At 37.1% G+C, this 17,820-nt stretch overlaps 1 protein-coding gene across 5 annotated transcripts in view; it reads right to left on the bottom strand.

Moving 5' to 3' along the window:
• Positions 1-17,820, bottom strand: part of ATP11A (ATPase phospholipid transporting 11A) — a 118,882-nt gene that overhangs the window by 4,514 nt on the left and 96,548 nt on the right. For 2 of the 5 annotated variants that reach the window (XM_071430635.1, XM_071430637.1), the window contains 6 exons: positions 16,796-16,923; positions 14,906-15,041; positions 14,320-14,343; positions 9,110-9,175; positions 8,721-8,824; positions 6,722-6,887 (listed from right to left, as the gene is read on the bottom strand). In XM_071430635.1, the coding sequence (XP_071286736.1) occupies positions 6,722-6,887; positions 8,721-8,824; positions 9,110-9,175; positions 14,320-14,343; positions 14,906-15,041; positions 16,796-16,923 (624 nt within the window). Of the gene's footprint in view, positions 1-4,789; positions 4,879-6,721; positions 6,888-8,720; positions 8,825-9,109; positions 9,176-14,319; positions 14,344-14,905; positions 15,042-16,795; positions 16,924-17,820 lie in introns of all 5 variants that reach the window. The other 3 variants (XM_071430638.1, XM_071430639.1, XM_071430636.1) reach the window with 3 other exon arrangements.

The following is a 17,820-nucleotide window of genomic DNA, read 5'->3' as shown; positions in this document are numbered from 1 at the left end:
TGCCTTCAAATGAAAATGTTTTAAATCAAGGTTATGCTTCATTTTGGAATTTCTCCTGGTACATCTTTTTATCCCTGAACTTCTTATGTGTAATTTTAAGACAGGACAGATTCAAGCACTTTGCCTGGTAGTTCCAAAGGGAGGAAATTCTTTACAGTCAGTTTGTGCTAACAGATGAAGGTTCCAGAGTTTAACGCACTTGCTTTCTACTTCTAAGCAGTGCTGAATTTTAGACTTGCTTAGGTTACGTGTAGCATCTATACAGGCAATTTATACTGTACATCTCAGCATTACCTTGGTCTAATTGCCCATTAAAATTTATCTTTCTCACATAATCACTCCACACTCTGGCAGAATCGGCACTTCCACTCAGGAAATGCTCAGGACTACAGAACACCACAGCTGCATGACAAGAGCCTGCACGTGTGCACAAACTGAAATAAAACTAGCAAAGGCCTTTCCCCAATGAGTTTATTAAATTCTTTTCACTAAATGCACATATAATTTCCAGGTATGGAGGTATGGAGGTTTTGTGATGGTATCTAACATCTAAATGCATTATAAACATGGTTCAAAGCAATATTATTAATCAATCTCTCCATGAATGCTATATAAATCAGTTAATCCTCTATCATTCCCTTCTTCCCTGTTAATCAGAACACAGTGATTTTGTCCTTTTGAACACCAAAAGAACAAAATCACAAAGTAAATATTAATGATATAGCTTATAGAACTTTGGCTGCAATGTAACATGACACTTTAATGACAATCACAAGCTTGAAACACTATTCTTGCATAACCTGGAGTAATCTGAAAGCTCTCTTAAAAACACACTCTTGGAAAGGTGACAAACAATCCTAAACTGCTCACCACAGTGAGGCCTGGGTTCTTTTAAACACATATAGACCAAATAGCAACATTATTACATAAAAATCAGGTAACACATCAGCAGATTTGCTTTGGAAATGTATGAGGGAGTAGTCATACAGTTTGGTAACTAATTTTCTTTTTCTTTGAGCTAGAAAGTGAAGCATTTTAGTTACCACAGATAGTTCTAAAAATAAAATGCTTTTTTCTACCCGTGGCTCCAAGACAAGAGCCTTTACCAAGCCTGAAGTTAGTCAAGAAGTTGGTGTTTTCTACTTCTACTTGTGCAACAGTCATTTAAAGCAAATCAGCTACTTTAGCTACCTTCAGTTGCTTTGAAATCCTACAGCACACAGAGCACATGACGTTTGTCCTTTTCACATACTGCTAACTTTGCACCTTCACTTAGCTCCTCATGTGCTGCTTCTGGGGTCAGGAGAGCATGAAGGGACTGGAACAGTCATGGCATCCAGGTGAGAATCATTACAGTAAAGAGTGTGCCTTCTTACTTGTTTGTGTCATCAGTGGCATAGCAAGGAGATGACGTAAAGCAGAGAACTTCATTCTGCTGGCCTTATGTTTGGGGAATTTAGTTCACCGCTTATGCTGCTGTCTCAGACATTCAGCTTAACTATCACACTTCTCTCTTCATCTGAGGCAGCAGCACAGCAATGCCCTGGTCTGTACAGAACACAGCACTGTGACACTGTGACACTGCCACAGTCCTGCTCTTCTGACCCTATTCTCAAGTGACTCGCCATGGTTATCTCCACATGTTACCATCTGCATTTGGTCTATATACGTACTCAAGAACATGAAAGATGATGGAGAAACTGCTCCTGGGTAAGAATTGCCTCTGACTTTATGTACTCTACACTGTGGTGTAATGTGAGTACACACTGCAATAATGAATGCAGCTCTTACAGAAGAAATGTCACACAACACCTATACATAATACAATGTATTTATATAGGACATGAATATGGGTATATTGATTTATTGGTTTGCTTTACATGATCAACTTTCTGAGACAAAAAGATCTTACCTGTGGCATGGAACATCTCTTGCAAGAACTAGGCTCTCCAAGTAAAACATAATGATTTTTTATCAATACTGATAAAGTACATCAAAAACTCTGGAGGAAACAGTTGATTTGTAAATAGCACCAAAAGAAATTAATCCAAATTGGCAACACGTACAGTACTTTTACCTAGCTTTGATCTAATTATGGCTCGGAAGGTGAAAGATTTCCTTCAAGAAGTGGCCCATCGCAGCTCGGCAGTGCATTTTGGCCTGTTTTATGTCTCATACTCTTCTGCAAGGATGAGGAAAAACAGTGAGACTCTTGATGAATACCAGAAATGTGAATGAATTGTACCATTTGGTAACTGTTATAGCAAAATCCTGTAAAAGTGATGGATTTTCTGACAGTCTTAAAAAGGAAAGGTTATCCAGTGTAAAACAAGGTTTCTATTTCTGGATCTTGAGACTAATCATTTGAGAGTGTTTTTAATTCCATTTCAAACTCTGTTAAAAATTTCTCTCAAAAGCACTAAACTGACTAAGTACTGTGTGCTCTGTGTCCTGCCCCTCTAACAATAACCTGCACTGAATGGGAGAGGTGCCTGTGGTACAAATTGATCCTACACTAAGGAGTGGACATCCTGCTTCCCTACTCCCCAGAACAACTGGCTCACCAAGGGAGAGCCCCACACGGAGGTGATGGGGTGCTGCTCATCAAGGCTGACTTACAGCTTCATCATTACACTGTGGGCAGAGTGGGCCAGGGAGCTGCCAAGGAAACTTCTTCCACAGCATTCAAATATTGCAACAGCAAGATCCATTGCTTTGTTCCCTCAGAGGAGGAGCCTGACACGTGACAAGGCAGCAGTTTGCTGGTGAACACTTGTCTGAGCACCCAGGGCAGTTGTTCTACAGCAGCTAAGGCCATTGAGGAACAGAAGAATGATGAATCCCCAGAGAAGCTTCCCCAGGCAAAAGGACCACTTTGGGTTTCCCCAGGTGCAGCAAAGGGTCAAGATCTCATAACATGGCTGATGGCCCATGCTTGTGACTGAGTGAAAGCACAGTAAAAAATCATCAGTCAAAAACAAAGAGAAAAAGAAAAATATTTCTTTAAAAGGAATGAAAGTACAGGAGTCATTTACAGCTCAGAAACTAAACACCTGGTATTTCAGCTACCAAATACTTGGAATTGCTGAAATACTGTCAATCAAAATGAAAATTATAAAAATGGAAATAGGATCATTTAAATTGAATTTATATTTTCCCTAACAGAGTGCCTAAAATTCTGCTACTAATGAAAGAAGAATAAAGAAAAAATAACCAATGTAGAGTGGCTATATAAAAAAATACCCTATTGCTTTTTAAAAGTAAAAGCTGAAAGAAACCTTGCAGCTGCACAGTCACCAGTTAAAGCACAAAATTCAGTTTGTGTCATTGAGCCAGAGTTGCAGAGACCACATGTATAAGAAATAAGCAGATTTTGACCAAAATTACCAAAAGACAACAGATTCCTCCAAAGCTTTTGCAGAAATAATGTTGTAGCCCAAGAAAGACAACAGTTCCTATGTATATAATATTTATATCAATATCCATATACATGCATATATATATATACACATATACTTGTAGGCACATATATGTATCTGTATGCACATATATGTCTGTCTGTATGTATATATATATATATTATATCACAGAAAAGCTCTCTGAAAAAACCCCAGAGCTATATGTAGAATGTTTAAAAACATCCAAATGTTAATGATGGTAAACAATCGCTCACCATACACTGGAGTGACTCTCAAATGACTGAAAAATCTGGAAGTATAAGAACTGCTTCAAAGGCTTTATGCATTCTTATTGCCTGAGTAGAACCAATTTAGTAACCTGGGAAATGGTCACTAGTCCTATGTTTATCTTTTCAGTTGTTCCCAAAGCCCTTTTGTTATAAAGAAAGCAGTACATTTTAGGAATGCAGTACATTTTAAAATGTTTTTTTATAAGCTCAGTTCAAACCAATCCTAAGACACTTAAGAGACAATTTTAGTCAGAATTGTCGATAGTGAAAAAACCTCTATTTTCCCTCTGATTTATATTATTACAGTAAATTTTATTGACCATCTATTTTTGAGGGGGAACAAAGGAGAAAATACATTTTTTTATCTTAACCACTTAAGAAAGAAAGATCTAAAATCTGCAATGGAAACTGACAGTCTCTGAATATTAAGTAAAAAACAGTTTTCTTGCAGACTGTAGGGGAAACAAGATTTACTAGCATTTCTTCTACTTTTATATTAAATAATGTCATGAACTTTCAGGCCTTGAGTTGTTTTCTTTCTAGAAAGAGCAGAGAATTTCATAAAAGGGAACATAAGGAAAGCTCAGTTTCAAAGTGCATGCTTGAAAAAGAAAAAAGCTGCATTTTCTAGCAGCAGAGAAGATACATTAATATATTCCAATGACTGCTTAAGTGTCACATTTCTAGTACCACATTTTCTGTATGATGCTAGCAACATCAGCCTAATCAGAATTATCACTTGTTTGGCCACTATCCTACTTATTCAGGTACAATGGAAACACAACAGGCATTCATCTACAGACAGACCAATGATTAAAATGGGGATATAAGAATCATAGATTCCTGAGGCAGAAACATTCTGTAAAACGCAGCAAGAACAGTGACAAAAATTGATAGTGACAGTGATGAACTGTGACAACAATTCATACAATCTTTGAGATACTCAGAAAGAAAAAACTGTACTAAATTGTATTCCTCAAAATATAGTTGACATGAATCACAAATGGAGATAATGAGTATGGTAAATAACTTCTGATGATTAACTTTATAAAGTCCTTTGAATGAAATGGCCAAGCATGCAGAAAGGCAGAAAAAAGTCACCTTTTGTTCCATTAGAAACTTAGACTGCTTGAAGTCTGAGAAAGCATAAAGATGGTAGACTGCTCAACAGAAAGGCACTGATGTTTAGTCTGATTTCCCCAGAAGATTGTAGGAAGCAACCGAGCACATCATTTATGTTTAAAGCAAGGTAGCAGTTATTTAGACAAAGTGGATTGCAAGACAGGAAGAAACAAAGAGAGGGAAGAAGAAACACAAGCGATATAACTGGTTAAAAGTCACAGATCTTTGACTAAATATTAAAAAATTAATATTGTCAGTGTCAAGCCCAAAATCTGCTTTACTACTGATTCATTTTCCAGTACTAATATACAATGTCTGTAAGAAATGCTACAAAACCTTTGGCAGGGGTTTTTATTTACTAGCTTGTTTCTTCACCTTAACCCTTGCTCATTCTCTCTCTTTAGACTTTCAAAGTAACTATTCAGAATCTGTCACAGACATCTTTTGTGAAAATCTTTTTCTTTAAGATTTTTTCCCTTCTGAGAAGCTGAAGCCTCAGAAACAAAATGTAAACAATGGTTATCTGCGGCTGTAGAATGCAACAGGTCCATCTGTGATTGGCCCATCTTGGATGTTTATAATTAATGGCCAATCAAGGCTGAGCTATCTCGGACAGAGTCTGGGAGAGCTGCCTTTTGTTTCATATCTTTGCTATTCTATTCTTAGCTAGCCTGCTGAAGAAACCTTTCCTTCTATTTTTCGTCTTAGTATAGTTATAATGTAATATATATATATATCATAAAATAATAAATCAAGCCTTCTAAACACGGAGTCAACATTCTCGTCTCTTGCCTCATCCAAGAACCCCTGTGAACACTGTCACAAGAATCTATACTGAGGTCAACTCCTTCCACAAGTAGTACATATGACATCTAAGATCTCTGAATGAAAAAACATTTTAAGTACTGATCTGCCTGGGAATGCTTTCCTGCTATTCTCTATTCTTTCCTGAAGTAAGGCACTATTACACCTGTACATTCTAGGAATACAAAACAGTGGCAGAGGGTTTTACATTTGTCACCGGGATATTTTATTTTCCTTGGTAGTAAAGCTCCTTTATTCCTTTCCTCTTAAAGCAAAAACCTTCTCAATTAAAGATCGAAATGGTACCTAATCCCTTTTGCTACTAGTAACTCATTCTTTTAACCTACTGGTGGCAGCTCAGGGGCTGAAAAGGGCAAGGGCAGTAACATTAAGTTTACAGCTCAGCACCCTTCTACTGTCCTTCACATTCTAGCATATATAATATATAAAAGTTTACTGGGGTTAAATACAGGAAACATTTTCTATTCATGTCCCCAGCATGGCCCCATGGTTCCCACAGAACCCGGCTTCCACTCCACCCTTAGAAGAGATTGCCTGTATTTACACAGTCATTTCTCCTTTTGGGCTGATCAGATGAAAGGAGAAAATAGATTTTAAAATACTCTTCCCATGGGTACAGCAAGGCATGTTTAAGTACAAATAATGGATCAGAACAGGCAAAATGTAAGTCGAAATATAAAAGAGGAAAAAACTATAAATAGGATATGAGTCAGTTTTAATACATGTGTTTTTGTAGCAGGCATCAGCATGTTATCAGATGTAAGTGCCTCTTATCTACCCTTTTGGAGATCCCAATCCCCTTGCCCTTCTTATCTCCTCAAATCAGAAATCTTGTTGAGCCATGTAGCTATCTCCCACCATCCTCATCAGCTGCTTTCCTTGTGGTTGCTGGTATGGAGGCACAAGTGTTGATCCAGGATTTAGGTTAATGCCACCATGTAAATAACTGGCAGCATTTTTCACCATATTGCTCAGACACCACAGATGGGGAACCTCTGCTTTAATCTTATCTCTGACCTTGGCCTAGGTGATTAGACACTTGTAATACAAAAAATACCTAACTTCACAATGAAAAAGATTATTTACCTGGATTCTTTCTGTTGCTGTAGGCCACAACTCCCTGCATAAGACCTTCTTCAGAACATCTGGAAGAAGGCTGACAGTTATGAGCAGAATTATACCCAGCCACGCAGGACCACTAGACAGCATTTGCATGAACACGTAATACATCCTCTGATAATTGAGAAAAGGCCTGGGAGGAAAAAAGATAAAATAATGATTACATTTCAATACACAAAAGAAAGGCTGACAGTATTAAATACAAGAATTATGCCAGTGGTGAAATACTTCAGGTTCAGTTTCCCAGTTTGTGGGAGTTCATCCATGCCATCTCAAAGGGAGCTGGTGCTAACCATGCACCATCTGGAGGTAACTACCTTCCTTTTGTCTTCCAGACTGCAGGAAATATCATGCTGTCCCCTCCCTGCCATAGTGTCTCTCCCTTGCAAAGATAAATTAAGTTCATTCTTAACATATTTATTATTTTCCATGTACCCTTATCTTGCCCCAGGTATTTTCCACCTTTCTTCTCAGTGTCCCACCCACCATTCCCCTGATCTTTGCTAAGGCACACTCCTTTGTGTGTATCCTCAGACTAATCTTGTTAACCACATTATTTTGGTACTTCTCAGGCTCTCATAAGTATCTCTAATACTTTCATGTTATGCTCCCCTCCTATTCACCACGTACTTATCTAACCACACTATTAATACCTTCTCTTCCCAACCTCCCTGTATCCCATGCAGCTGGATGATCATTAAAATGCCAGCACTGTATGGTACTGGGAACCAGAGGCCACAATCACGGAGCCAAGATCAAGGGACAGTTTGCAGCAACACTGCAGTGTAAAACCAGTTGGGCAGTTTCCTGATGGTTTTCAAAATGTGATAGTATTTGCATACTAAAAAGCTAGCTAAGCTGAAATTCATTTTTATATACACACAGTCACATCTTTAACACATAGCAATGCTGGTTGGAAAACCATTGGGAAAATGTCACTTCTGCAAACTGACACTGAAGAAACTGAGATCTGATATTACTAGAAAAAGGAGGCAGCTAAATATCCAAGGAGTTAAGAAGTAGTTACTCATTTGCAAAAGCCATGCTAAATACAAATCCTTTCTCTAAATTAAATGGCATCTTAATCACCAAGCAATAGTTTGCCCCCTCCTTCTCTAGTCCATCAAAATACTGTGAATACAAAGTAGAATTGTAGTTAACTACTAGCAGTAGTTAAAAAGATGGCCTTGTAACTGAGAGCGCTGCAAGTGTGAAGCAAAATTTCCATCTCCTGATGGCAATCAGGCACAATAAGGAACTGAACTTGTTCCAACTTATTTCCTTTCCAAAAATTTCAGTTTCAAGTACACAGAACTTTTAATAGCAAAACCCCCCCAACACTTTAAATTGGGTATGCCCAAGAGTTATACTAATCCCTACAAAGCTTCTTACCAACATGAATAAGTAGGTGATCAGACACCTACAGTAACTCCACTTTGCTAAGTAAGGAGGCAAAACAATGAGCTCAAACACAGGACTCTTGGACATGCACATGACTTGGATATTGAGTTCTGCTCCCTGTCTCTAGTTTGACTGCTACAGCTAGCTTCCAAGCCCAGCAGGTAGGTGGGTAGTCATCTACTGCACAGACATGACCTATTTTGTGACATTTTGACTCAGAAAGGCAATGTCAGCTCCTTGAACCAATGCTTGGTTGGTTCAAGAAGCTTCTTGAAGCTTCTTGAAGCTTCAAGCAGCCCTTGGACTGCTTCTGACTGACACTACCGAGATAAAACCCAGTGGTAGTCTGGGGTCTGATATTCTCCATGCATTCTTCTTTAAGAAGATTTTAGCAGACATGCATTGATTGAAGAGCTGAGCAATCTAGTTAGCAATTATGATGTGTTTAAAATAGAGTTCTGCATTATATAAAGGCTAAATTTAATTCTGTGACAAGAAGGTGAAAAATAACAACTTTATGTTTCTGAAACAACTTTTGCAATGCAATTAATATTACGGGTCATACCAAATAATTCCTCCCCAGAGTAGAGAAAAGACAATGTAGAATACCAGTGATCCCCAGATCACGAAGTGATTTATCCACGTCCAATAGTGTGTATCTATTGCAAGCTGAAAAAAAGATAATATATCATGTTATTACTATCTAGACACAACTGGAATTCCCAGCAGAAGATAAAACAGAATTATACCCTTTGAAAATAGGGGAGAATTCTACACAGAAGTAGTTAAAAACATCTTTCAAGTTTGAGCACAGTTAAGAAGGCACAGATAGCAAACTCTCTATTCAAAGTAATAAAACAATGCATGATGATATAAAGAAACTAATATAAATAAGCAACAATTAAAAAACAAGTTTTAAGAAAGTTTCAGTGGATAAAATACAGCATACCTTACCTTAAATGTAACCGTGAATACAAGCACAGTAAACACCACTGTTCCAAAGGTCCAAGTTCCAAATATCTATAAAAAATAGTCCAAAGCAGTTATAGGCAATATTGTTCACTATGTTGTCAATTGTTCAGAGTAAACATCTTAAAGCTTAGTATTGCTTTGTAGCATGACCTGACACTTGAGCAAAATGACTTCCTACATGATCTATCCAGTGCAATGTGCTCTGGTTTCTTGCTCTGTGTGTACACACCTCAGATTTCAGACAGACAGAAAAAGACCACAACCAACATTCTGCTCTGAACTTGAAGTTCACACATATGTTTCCTAATAAAAATCAAGGGTAGCACAATTAACAAATCATTGAAAAACAAACTGCAGTCATTTCATCAATCTTCTTGGATGCCATCTTTTTCCTGATTTCCCTTCTCTGTTGGATGTCCTTTGCATCCAACAATTTCTTGGAGATTCAACAGCGTGTTATACAGATAAGCATAAGAATGTTATAACCATACAAGTACAAAAATGTCCACATATGTTTTAAGATGTTACCCTTTTAACTTGTGTTTGATTTTCTCCCCACTTGCATAATGACATAGAAACATTTCTGCTTTTCAGATGGGCAGAAACGACCATTAATACTGACACAGGGAAGAACTAGTGGTGAATATTGTCACAGAGGATTGCCTGGACTTCAGCAGCTACCAGATGACCAGGTTCAGGATCCAGAGAAATACTGGGAAAGTAAGCAACAGTTAGGATGCTGTACTTTAGAAGAGACTGTGTTTGATTCAGGGTATTGCACCCATGAAAGAGAAGTGTCCAAGAGATCCAAATTGCTTTGAAAGATAACTCTTGAGATCTCATGAACTCCCTTCTGCAGTTACAACTTCAGCAATGAGACAACTTCCACGCAGGCATGGAATTTCAGCAGCAGAAGATCCACCTGGCAAAGCAGGATGTTACTACATGGATAAAAAGGCAAAATGGGAGCATTCAAGAGATGACAATGTGGGCAGGCAGCAAACAGCATAAAAGCAGAAGAACAAATCACATCTAAAACTCAGCTCTAACTAGGATTACTGAGGGGTGTTGAGTGGGACAGAAAAGATATTTACAGATATCCTTGCTTCAAAGGAAGAATGGAAGTCTGCTGATGGAGTGGTAGGACAACCTAGTGGAAAGTTTCAAAGAAAATGCTGAATTACTCAATACTCTGGATAATAGTCTTCACTAACAAACCTTCTTGCATTTAGCAGCAAAGCTTTGGAAGAAAGGAGCAGGCAACAGTGTGGGACCAACAGGTTGAGTCGTTTTTAAGAAGGAAAAGCAGTGGATGCAATGTATTTTGAATTTAACAAGGCATTTGACACTTGGACAGTAACGAAGCAGGGGTTGGCTAAATGGACTACTACTACAGTTTAAAACTGGTTGAACCACTGGACTCAAAAGTCCTTGATGGATGGTTGGCTTCTGGTAATCAGTCAACCACACTAGGAACAGCAACTGGGCTGGAAAATCATGGAATATCCCTGTCAGTAGCTGGATGGTGACAGAATATCATGAGCAAACTACCAGGTGGCATAAAAATAGAGAACAGCTGAAATAATGAATAACAGAGTTTCAATCCAGGACGACCTGTGCTGATTTGAGAAGCAGGCTAACAGATACCTTATGGAATTAAATAAGGAGAAGTGCAAAGATTTACACCTATGATGGAGCAGTGACTGGCTGTGCAATGGCCCTACTGAAAAGGAAGTTGCAGTGGGGTTATGTGGTCTACAGGCTGAATACAAGCCTATACTGTGCTCTCTCTATAAATAAGGTAAACTGCACAGCAACTGGAAGGATCATGGCCCTTGATGAAAGGTTATTATTCCCATCTACTCAGCTACACTGAGGTTCAACCTGGAACACTGTGCTTGGTTTTGGGCCCCTCAGTTCATGAGTAATGTGAAAAAAATAAGAGATGATCAGTAGCCTGCAACTAAGGTGTTTACCAGCCTATGGCTCTTCTGCAAAGAGGGGTGGAGGAGCTTAGTCTGGTGAAGGGAAGGTTGAGAAACAATCTAGCAGCTGCCCACAAATGTCTGAAGAACTACAAAAATGAAGAACTGGAACAAATTCCTCTTCAGCAACAAGAAATATTCTGCTTAGGTATTGTGAGAAATTTTTCCACCATGAAGACGGAAGAACATTGGAATAGGTTGCCCTGGAAGGTTATGGAAGACCTATTCCTACATCTGTAGGATCTGTATCTTCTTCAGAGATACTGAAATCCTGAAAAAGACTAGACAAAGCCTTCAGCAAATTAATTTTAATTAGCCCTGCACAGAGCAGTGAGTTGAACTGGATTATGTCCAATCTACACTTTTCTGTATGAGCTCACCCAATATTACATGGCAGGGTATCCATGTCGGAAGATGATCACATAAATATGCTCTGTGTGAAAAACTTTGAATGAAGACTACAGCCAGCCACGGGACATAAATCAGTAGGAAGCTAGGCTAAGATAACGCAATCAACCGGGAATAGAAAAAAATTTAAAACAAACAAATGACTGGCCAAAAGATTCATTATTTTCAGTAACCATTTCACTATTTTAAAACTACTTACTGTGTCACCAAGTCTATTGAACACTAGATAAAATTCAGAAAACCTTCATCATTTGGATCTTTTACTTTGATATTTTATAGGGTCATGCCATCATTATATTTTCTGTGATCTAAAAAGCCTGTGCAGTTAACACCAGACAGGAATCTGGATCAGCAACTTCCAATCATTCCATTTACCAACTTTCTTCTTGCAGATTCTCTTGTCATATGTAGCATCTCTCAGAGAACCTAATGTCAGTCTAAATTTCTGCACACTGAACAAATTTATCCATATTTGCAATAAAAGTTGCTAGATTAAATAAAGCATTTGAAACAACCTTCCCCTGTTTGTTTGTTAGGCTAGATAGAAAGCATTGCTCTGCAGTCAAATCCCTTATCCACCCATCTTACTGACTCAGAAAGTGAGGTCCCAGCACAGGGACAAGATCCATAAAACTGCTACTTTGGCACAGAGAAAGGTAAGCAAAGCAATACGGGAAGGTGTGAGTTACAAAGATTCACAATGTCTGTTAAACCCTGAATGTCTCAAGATACTACTCATGCCTTCAGGCAATGAATTATTCTTCTGTAAGTCTGTTTATTAACATCTAGTTTATTAACAAGTATTTTTCTACATTCTGCCCCCAGCCTATCCAAGACTTCCCTTCCTCCTACTGTGATTTTATTTGTTGATATTCCATGATCCAGTTCAGCATTCTGCTCACCTATCTTCCTTCCTGTTGTTTTGTATTTCTCATTCAGTTATTCCTTTTAACTTAGCCTCTCTCAACCCAGCTTAATTGCATTTAATGTACTCTGTATTAAATGTGAAAATAAAGAAAATCACCCAGGAAATACATATTATTATATGGGTAAACTAAGATGACATTTGCAATCTGCCACAACTTCTACAGTTCCTCCCTTTCTTCTTACCTTTCTTCTCTAGCTGGTTTCTGACTGTATGTTTTTGCAACACCAACCATGATGTCCTATCCATAGTGGAACACCATACACACAAAGCAGTATCACAAATTATTAACAATTTATAGGAGATAAATCTTTGGCATCTTAGTTTTGCTTACCAGAAAATGACCAAGGGAGGCATTTATGAAGTAGATCTCAGTGATTAGAAGTACACTTTTCCATTATTCTAGTAATATCATACTACAGGAAGCAAATAGTTTCAAACTCATTTCTAAATACTGAGAAACATTTTAGGGGGAATTGTGTTTGGAAGCAAGCTTAATGGTACGTTCATTTTAGTTTGACATTGTATGGGAAAGATCTTGACTTTAGTAATTTTTTACTAGTTTTGTAATAACAGTGATTAGTTCATTTGTGGGGGAAAAAAAATTCTAAATTTTTGCTTCAGTACCCATTTTAACAATCTGGAACCTGACTTGTATCACTACGTATCATTTAAGGCATTAGTGTTTCTGTCAGTTCTTTTATGTTCTTCACTGCTTTCCACCTTTCCCATGTTCAATAATAACATCTTGTTGCAGTAGCAAACCTTTCAAACCTTCAAATTCTTCACTGACTTTTTCCAGATGTAGCATAATTAAAAAATTGGGAAATAACTATCAACACCTATTAGCATTCATTTGTGCATGAACTCATGTAAGTGTCCCTGACTATTCCTGAACACTAGAAATTTTCAAGCCTTTAAATCTAAAATTGCAGTTCAATATCTCTCAAGTTTTATACATAAACATAGGCATGCATCCTCAAAACAATGAAAAATTTTCTATCACAGACATTCAAGATTCAGAATGTCCCCTGAAGCAACACATTATCTTCAAGTGTTAACATGGGTATCTAGTTGTAGACTTCAACATTTGAAATTTGAGAATTAGGCATTAATCTGGCTTTAGAGCCTTAGAATTAGATTGAATGTGTGCAATGGAAGACAACTAGAATTTCAGAAAGGAACTGAGTCAGAATATTTGCAATACAAACTGTTTACAAAATTGGTACATGTATGGTAACTCTAATTTTCAGCACCATAAGTATATGGTGATGAAGAATTTTGAACATCTAACAGAGAGCATAATGGTACCACCAAAAAAAGCTACAGTGCAGTGTGTAGTTCTGTCTAGTGGAAGTTCACTGTGTCCTTAGGAAAAATGCTTTTTGACAAGTGTTCTCTCTCACACTAGAAGTTCATTTCCCTGACAGATGTCACAAAGGTGGTTTTTAATGGTATGTGAACACTCCATTTCTAGCAAATGTGCATGTTGCATACAGGCAACAAAATTGTGTTGAGTTTATTTTCTCTCTCACTTTGAGGACATTTTCTAAAGCCATTAAAGCACATTATAGCATAAACTGTAAAATATTTCTGTAGCAGAGAGCCAGCAACAAAACATAGGTTACAGAAAAGCATACAACAGAATAACAAAATGCAAGCAAGCAAAAAGCTTTTTTAAAGTTTGTGGTTCTTTACCACACCTCATACACCCCAATACACTTTGTATGAAGTTCCTTTTAAGTACTTATAGAGTAGCTATAAAGAACATTTCTAACTGTAGGCTTAAATGATATTTTACTGCTCTTTAACAGTTTAATTTAAGAACAGTGAAAGATGAAATGGATATCATGACAAATCCACAATAGTCTTACCATGTGAGTGCTGGTTGTCATTAGCTGAGGATAGGAAGAGAAGCAAGTAGCAAAAAGAAAAAAGCACACAAATAAAATAGACCAAAATATCAATGGATAAAATAAATAAAATGCAAAAGTTCATAAAATTTGCATTCATGTGACTGCAAAGCAAGTAGAGATAGATTACTTTAAGCTGCTATATGTTAAAAAAATTAAACTATTAAAAAGCTTGTTACATTTAAGATCTTTTATGATCATTCATAACTACTCTACTAAGAGTGTTTTGATATGTTAAATAGATTATCATCAGATGCATGTTAAGTATGAAACGGAAAAGTTACTGTATAAATTCAGAAGTAATACGTGGAATTGATGTTATATATTCCTCCTAATTAGTATACAATCCTATGTCTCTGCTTACTAATACACAGTATGGTTTATTGCATAGTTCAGATTTTACTAAACAGATAACCCATATATCCCACAGTAACTCACAAAAAAGTTATCATCTTTCATGAAATACCGAAGAAAACAATTAAAACTATGTTCATTTTGCAATTGGCATTAAAAAAATTACCACTGACAGATGAAATCCAACACTAACCTGTCCATTGCTGGTCACAACTGTGTTGTCTAACAAAAAATAGGCACCAAAGAAAAATACCACAGCATCAAACACTCCTAGGAATGTCCAATAAATAAATGCACGCCAGCGCAGCAAAGCATTCTTGGCAACATCTCTGTGTGAGACAAGAAACGTATTTATTATCAGCAGGTTTGAAAATCCCAGATAGATGGGATAATTCATACTGTTTCTTGAAAACCACAACATTTCCACATTACAACTGTCTACCACTTCAAATCTAACTCCTTCCTCAAAATGTCCTCTTTATTTATTTTTATTTAATTCCTACTAAACCCTTTTTACTGCTCCCTGTAATTCTGCTTATTTCAACAATGGCAAACTCCCTGTGCTGTACCCATTTACTTTTCAATCTTTTTAGAGAAGGTATCTCTTTTCCAGTGCTTGCTGTGTATTCATGATCCACTGCAGATATTAAATGGAAACACTAGAGGTCTCTGGAGACTTTGCTTTATTCCCCCTAGGATACTTTTATTTGGACTATTGCAACAAAATAAAAAATTAATTTTATGTGGAATGTGAAACAAGGGGTTTGCAGTTGACTTGAAGCTTCAGGTCAAATAGAGTTTCTTGAATGTTTTTCCACAAAAAGAGAGGGATTTGTCAACAACAGAACTCTTCACTAGCATGAATTTTCTTACTACAAAAAAATTTAAATGTTAGAACTTGAGTTCTTCTCCACAGAATGGGCATGTATCAACTTGGCATATAGTATAGAACACATCAGAGTAAATCAGGACACAGTTAAATGAAAACCCTGAGTTACAGAAACATTTACTACCAACCAGTGCTTCCACCATATGAAATTTATAAAGACTGTCTGATGACCTTATAAAGTAATTTCTCCCCCAGAGATTAACAATACAGACTGCAAACCCATATGTGGTCAACAATAGCCTCACCTGGCCCAGAAGAACTACTATTGCCCAAAACAGCTTAGCAATAGGCTCTCTTAGCTATCCAAACCCAGAAGTTTCTCACAAATAAGCTCTGCTAGCTTTCATAAACCAAAAAAAAGGCTTCTGAACTACCATTTCCAAATTAAAAACATTCAAAACATCAAAGAGAAAATAAAAACATTACTGTTGAAGCTCAACTGTAATTTCTTGTATTCCTCTTAAATTTCATTGTTAAAAACATATCACTACATTGATTAACGTTTGGGCAGCTAATATTGCTTCTTTCAAAGAATGTTTTTTCTTTGATTATCTACTGTTACCCCTCCCTGAAATATACTGGCTTTGCAGTATATCCTTTACAAGGATCTAAAGCCTTTACAAGGATCTAAACTGGACACAGTTCTGTTCCTAATTTAGATGGCCAAATGCATTTAATAGGCAAGAACTGTATTTCAAGTGGCTAAAAACCTAAACAAGTCAATCCCACTGCCCAGAAGTGAGTCAACAATGCAGAGGATAATGCTGGACACCCGCACAGGATACATACTCTGATACACTCTAACAATCTTTCAGAATAAAACATGTAAACTAGAAAAAAACATCATGTTTTCTTTTTTAAAAACACTTCTGTTCTGCATGTTTCTTCCCCATGGTTGGAGGAAATAAAGAGTTCTAAAATAAATCTCCTAACTTGATTTTGTTAGAGTGATTTCTGTTTTGCTCTCACTCCCTTTGTAGCAAATGCATGGTGTGGTTTGTAAATGTGCATATAAAACTACATGTTTATCTACTGTACTTTGTAGGCCATGCATGTGATCTTCAACCCTTCTGTGGCAGTGTATCTGATGTTGATGTATCCTTGTGGTACAGAAATCCTGAGGACTTCCACTGTAACCGACACAGATCCCACAACTGAACAGTCAAACTTTGGAATACAGTGTTTTAATTTTACCTGTACAAGGAAGGCTCTCTCTTGAGTGTCTCTGGACTGACATGTTGTTCCATTAGACTGTACAAGAGGATAGGAAGGGAGGTGAAGCTGATATTGTACAGTGTTAGATACGCAGTATCATATAAAGTCTGTAGATGGAAAAGAATTAAATGAACTACTTTTAATTTAAAATTATATCTTACTTTAAAATTAAATCCTCTGCATGAGACTTTATTTAAATGAATACATGAACTTCTGCAGGCAACCAAACCATTCCTTCAGAATGGAGGTAAATATCCCTGAACAGCTGCTAACTGATATAGGACACAACTCTTCACTTGTATTCCTTTTACCTGGAGAAAAAAGACCAGCAGAAAAATCCATTTCATGGACCAGTCTGGTCCATATACTGGCCCCTCCTATTGTATCAGCTGTTAATACCAACTCCAAAGTACCCAAACTGAAGAGCACATTCCTTTAGAGGCAGAAATTCTTCTCTGACACCACATCCATGTACCTCACTTCTCTTTTATCTCCTCAATGTCTATAAAACATGGAGATATTCAGAGAAGAAGCAAGAGCACTCCAGATGTTTTCCAGCTGTGTATGACTGCAATGAGCTTCCCAAACATCCCAAAGATGGAACATTCCACCAATGCGTCTTTGATTCTTCTTTTCACTGAGATGCTTTTTCACATATGTATCATCAGTGATACCTTCAAACCTCCCATGCCACCCCACAAAGAGAGCTATTTATTTCTCAAAACCTATTTGGTAATCATTTATTCTGGAAAAATTGCTATCAAAACCCCCTTTATGATTCAAAATTATATTTATCACTTAAAAAGATAAAAATTAAGCTAAATTTTCATAACACATGCTTTCATATCCAAATCATAATAATGCTTTATAAAAACCTACAAAGCTTTCAGTGGTTGTTTGAAATGGAAATCAAAACAGAAGAAACAGTTTTGTCATTTTAACTCCTCCTGGGGCTTTCTTTCAACAAATTCAAAGCAATAGTACTATTTTCTCCCAATTAAAGC

This window comes from Agelaius tricolor, unplaced genomic scaffold, assembly GCF_023055355.1.
Source record: "Agelaius tricolor isolate 1412-34295 unplaced genomic scaffold, bAgeTri1.0.p SCAF_7, whole genome shotgun sequence".
Lineage (NCBI taxonomy): Eukaryota > Metazoa > Chordata > Aves > Passeriformes > Icteridae > Agelaius > Agelaius tricolor.
Note: the sequence above shows the minus strand (reverse complement) of the source record. Positions and strands in the feature narration are given on the sequence as shown.